This window comes from Chiloscyllium plagiosum, chromosome 30, assembly GCF_004010195.1.
Source record: "Chiloscyllium plagiosum isolate BGI_BamShark_2017 chromosome 30, ASM401019v2, whole genome shotgun sequence".
NCBI lineage: Eukaryota > Metazoa > Chordata > Chondrichthyes > Orectolobiformes > Hemiscylliidae > Chiloscyllium > Chiloscyllium plagiosum.
The window spans coordinates 44683373-44689011 of record NC_057739.1 but is presented as its reverse complement, the minus strand read 5'-3'; the positions used below and the strand labels follow the sequence as shown (position 1 = coordinate 44689011).

The window sequence follows — 5639 nt, the reverse complement described above, 5'->3', positions numbered from 1 at the left end:
CCTATCAAACACTCCCCACCCCCCCATAAACACCTCCCACCCCAATATACATCCCCACCTCATCAAATACCCCTTACCTCAAATAAACACCCTCTCGTCCCCATCCCCAAAAGGCATACACCCCCCACCTGACCCCAATATACACCCTGCTCCTATCAGACACTCCCAGGACAAGGACTGCACGTGGTTAGAAACAGAGTAAAGCTGTCCTCACCACAGCTGCAGAATAGGGACAGAACTATATTAGATATGAAGTAAAACTTTTTCTATCAAATGCTCACAGGTTAGCGACAGTATGGGGTAAGATACACACTAAATCTCTCACCACACCAAACTTTGTTTTGATTTTTGAACTGTTTAAGCTGGCCATTTAACATGGCAGTGTGTGGGCTCTTGCTGGGTGGATATTGGCACATATCCTACATTACAACATTTAAATATGTTATTGCTTATAAATTACCAGGAGATATCTGGTTGCTGTAATAGTGCTATATTATTGCAAGTCTTGTTTATTCTCTTTCACTCTGCTGTACAGCCATTATTCTCACAATAATATTTCTAAACCTGTTTACTTTGGTATAGACCTACGCTGACCCATCCCGGAGGCTGGAACTGCACTTCCGCCCAAATGACCCTTACTGCCACCCAGTGTGTGCCAACCGTTTCCCATCGACCAGCATATTGCTCAGGGTAAAGAGGATGCAGAGAAAACTGAGAGCTGGAGCATCTCCTGTGGAGGAACGCAAAGGAGAAGAGGTTAAATTCAAAATGGAAATCCTGGGACTTATTGGGACCACTTACAAATTCCAGGGTAATGCATTCTTGGATTGTGTGTGAATGCTGTTTAGTACCTCTGAAGAATTGAGGAAATAACTATTCGTGTTGACTCAATGACAGCCTGAGTTTGGGGGTGGTCGATGTAAAAAGCTTCTACTGAGTCAGGGATTTTTGGTGCCAATTGAGGAGAGACACTGGGAATGAAACTGTAGAAGGTTAGAGGATTTGAGCTATAGGGAGAGGCTGAACAGGCTGGAGCTGTTTTCCCCGGAGCGTCGAAGGATGAGGGGTGACCTTTATAGAGGTTTATAAAATCATGAGGGGCATGGATAGGATAAATAGACAAGGTCTTTTCCCTGGGGTGGGGGAGTCCAGAACTAGAGGGCATAGGTTTAGAGTGAGAGGGGAAAGATATAAAAGAGACCTAAGGGGCAACTTTTTCACACAGAGGGTGGTATGCATATGGAATGAGCTGCCAAAGGAAGTGGTAGAGGCTGGTACATTTGCAACATTTAAGAGGCATTTGGATGGGTATATGAATAGAGGAAGGGTTTGGAGGGATATGACCTGGGAGGTGGCAGGTGGGACTAGATTGGGTTGGGATATCTGGTCGGCGTGGATGGGTTGAACCAAAAGATCTGTTTCCGTGCTGTGCATCTCTATGACTATAAATGTAACCAGTGAACATTACAGTAAGGTGTCTGTAAAATGTAGGAGCAAAAGTGGACCATTCGGCCCGTTGAGTATGCTCAGTCATTTGATGCAATCATGTCTATTCTGATAATCCTCAACTCCACCTTCCTGCCTTATTCTATAACACTCGACTCCTTTATTGATTAAAATCTGTCTGACTCAGCCTAAGATGTATTTAACAACCCAGCCTCGACAGCCCTCTGTGGAGATGGAATTTGACAAATTGTCTATTCTCATAGAATCATAAATCCCTACAGTGCAGAAAGAGGCCCATAGAGTCTGCACTGACCCTCCGAAGAGCATCCCTCCCAAATCCAGTTTCTCACCCTATCTGCATAAGCCCACATTTCCCATGACTAACCCACCTAGCCTGCACATCCTTGGACACGATAGGGAAATTTAGCATGCCTAACCTGCACATCTTTGGTGGGAGGAAACTGGAGCATCTGGTGGAAACCTACGCAGATACGGGGAGAATGTGCAAAACTTGACACAGACAGTCACCTGAAGCTGCAACCAAACCTGCATCCTTGGCACTGTGAGGCAGCAGTGCTGACCACTGTGTGACCATGCTGCACTCTGAGAGGGCTTCTCTCGTTCTTCTAAACTCTAATGGGTACAAGCCCACCATGGCCTCCTGATTCACTGACACCTCTCCTCACTATATGTCTACAGTTAATGAATGTGGTCTTCTGATTATGTCTGATAGGAATGTCCGATTTCCAGTTTCTGGTCATGCACACGACAGCAAGTGGCTCACAAGTTTCCATGTACGACAAGGTCATTCTCCACAAGCCCGAACACAGAGAGTTTTTTGACCAGGAATTGCCGCTTTACATTCCTCCACCAATATTTTCCCGCGTGGATAACCCCGTGGATTATTACTACCGGCCAGAAGTCCAGCACAGGTCAGTGGAAGCATTCAGTGCCAGAGTATCAACTCATTAAACATAAAATAGTGCACATGTCGGAAATCTGAATTAAACACTGGAAGTGCTGGAGAAACTCATCAGGTCTGGTAGCATCTAGGGAGGGAGAAACAGGGTTAATGTTTTGAGTCTGATATGTCTCTTTGATGTGGAGGTGCTAGTGTTGAACTGGGGTGGACAAAGTTAAAAATCACACAACACCAGGTTATAGTCCAACAGGTTTATTTGGAAGCACTAGCTTTCAGAGCACTGCTCCTTCATCAGGTAGCTAGTGGGGCAGGATCTTCTTTTCCTGAGGTGTGGTGACTTTCACAATAATCCACTACCAGTTGAATCTCTAAGGCTTCTGGGACTTTTTTTTTCTCTTTTGTTTCTTAGTAAGGGGCGTTAGCAGGGATGGCAGAGCAGTTGGTGCAAGGTTCCTCCTGTGGGATGTTAGAGTTGCGAGGCACCATTAGTATCCCAGCTGAGTACACCTGCAGGAAGTGCACCCAACTCCAGCTCCTTGAAGACCATGTTAGGGTACTGGAGCTGGAACTGTCTGAACTCAAGATCATTCCAGGGACAGAGACAGTTATAGATAAAAGCTACAGGGAGGTGGTTACTCTTAGAATTGAAGATAGTTGGGTGACTGTTAGAAAAGGGTAAGAAGCAGTCAGTGCGGGGATCCCCTGGGACTGTTCCCCTGGTATAACAAGTATACCATTTTGGATACTGCTTGGGGGGAGCGACTTACAGGGGTAAGCCATGGGGTATAGGTCTCTGGCCTAGTCTGTCCCTGTTGCTCAGAAGGGATGGGGGGAGAGGAGCAGAGCATTAATCGTTGGGGACTTCATAGTTCGGGGGACAGATAGGAGATTTTGTGGGAACGAGAGAGATTCATGGTTAGTGTGTTGCTTCCCAGGGTCCATGATGTCTTAAGGGGGAGGGGGAGCAATCCCAAGTCATAGTTCACATAGGCACCAGCGACATAGGTAGGAAAAGGGGTGGGGATTTAAGGCAGAAATTCAGGGAGCTAGGGTGGAAGCTTAGAGCGAGAACAAACAGAGTTGTTATCTCTGATTTGTTACCCATGCCATGTGCGAGCGAAGAGAGGAATAAGGAGAGAGAGCAGTTGAACACGTGGCTACAGGGATGGTGCAGGTGGGAGGGTTTCAGATACCTGGATAATTGGGGCTCATTCTGGCGTAGGTGGGACCTCTACAAACAGGGTGGTCTATATCTGAACCAGACGGGTGCCAATATCCTGGGGTGAAATTTGCTAATGTTCTTCAGGAGGGTTTAAACTAATTCACCAGTGGGATGGGAACCTGAATTGTGGATCCAGTGTACAGGAGGTTGAGAGAACTGAGATTATGAATAAGGTTTCAAGGTCGCAGGACTGTATCAACAGGCAGGAAGGTGGTATTAAATGTGTCTACTTCAATGCCAAGAGCATCCAGAATCAGGTGGATGAACTTGCAGCATGGGTTGGTACCTGGGACTTTGTTGTGGCCATTTCGGAGGCATGAATAGAGCAGGGACAGGAATTTTTTGTTGTTGGAGGTTCAGTGATTTAGATGTTTCAGTAAGAACAGAGAAGATGGTAAAAGAGGGGGCGATGTGGCATTGTTAGTTAAGGACCGTATTACAGTGGCAGAAAGGACATTTGATGAGGACTCGTCTACTGAGGTAGTTTGGGCTCAGGTTAGAAACAGGAAAGGAGAGGTCGCCCTGTTGGCAGTGTTCTATAGGCCTCCAAATAGTTCCAGAGATGTAGAGGAAAGGATTGCAAAGATGATTCTTGATAGAAGCGAAAGTAACAGGGTAGTTGTTATGGGGGATCTTTAACTTTCCAGCTGTTGATTGGAAACGCTATAGTTTGAGTCAGCTTTTGTCCAGTGTGTGCAGGAGGGTTTCCTGACACAGTATGTAGACAGGCCAACAATAGGCAAGGCCATATTAGATTCAGTACATAGAACATAGAACATTACAGCGCAGTACAGGCCCTTCGGCCCTCGATGTTGCGCCGACCTGTCATACCAATCTGAAGCCCATCTAACCTACACTATTCCATATGCTTGTCCAATGACGACTTAAATGTACTTAAAGTTGGCGAATCTACTACCGTTGCAGGCAAAGCATTCCATACCCTTACTACTCTCTGAGTAAAGAAACTACCTCTGACATCTGTCCTATATCTATCACCCCTCAATTTAAAGCTATGCCCCCTCGTGCTCGCTGTCGCCATTCTTGTAAAAAGACTCTCACTGACCACCCCATCTAATCCTCTGATCGTCTTGTATGCTTCTACTATGCCAACTCTCGACCTTCTTCTCTCGAACAAACAGCCTCAAGTCCCTCAGCCTTTCCTCGTAAGACCTTCCCTTCATACCAGACAACACCCTAGTAAATCTCCTCTGCACCCTTTCCAAAGTTTCCACATCCTTCTTATAAAGTGGTGACCAGAACTGTACACAGTACTCCATGTGCGGCCGCACCAGAGTTTTGTATAGCTATAGCATAACCTCATGATTCTGGAACTCGATCCCTCTATTAATAAAAGCTAAAACACTGTATGCCTTCTGAACAACCCTGTCAACCTGGGTGGCAACTTTCAAAGATCTGTGTACCTGGACACAGATCTCACTGCTCATCTACACTACCAAGAATCTTACCATGAGCCCAGTACTTTGCATTCCAGTTACTCCGACCAAAGTGAATCACCTCATATTTGTCCGCATTAAACTCCATTTTCCACCTCTCAGCCCAGCTCTGCAGCTTATCTATGTCTCTCTGTAACCTACAACATCTTTCGCCACTATCCACAATTCCACCGACCTTAGTGTCGTCTGCAATTTACTAACCCACCCTTCTACGCCCTCATCCAGTTTCGTTTATAAAAATGATGAACAGCAGTGGACCCAACACCGACCCTTGTGGTACACCACTGGTAACTGGACTCCAGGATGAACATTTCCCATCAACTACCACCCTCTGTCTTCTTTCAGCAAGCCAATTACTGATCCAAACTGCTATATCTCCCACAATCCCATTCCTCTGCATTTTGTACAATAGCCTACTGTGGGGAACCTTGTGGAACGCCTTGCTGAAATCCAAATACACCACATCAGCCGGTTTACTCTCATCTACCTGTTTGGTCACCTTCTCAAAGAACTCAAAAAGGTTTGTGAGCCACGACCTACCCTTCGCAAAACCGTGCTGACTATCCCTAATCAAATTATTCTTTTCTAGATGATT

The 5639-nt window shown here is 45.9% G+C and overlaps 1 protein-coding gene across 1 annotated transcript in view; it reads left to right on the top strand.

The window, feature by feature from the left end:
* Nucleotides 1–5639, top strand: part of gtf3c5 (general transcription factor IIIC, polypeptide 5) — a 43250-nt gene that overhangs the window by 21544 nt on the left and 16067 nt on the right. The window contains exons 2-3 of the mRNA XM_043720600.1: nt 583–811; nt 2180–2378. Of these exons, the coding sequence (XP_043576535.1) occupies nt 583–811; nt 2180–2378 (428 nt within the window). The remainder of the gene's footprint in view (nt 1–582; nt 812–2179; nt 2379–5639) is intronic.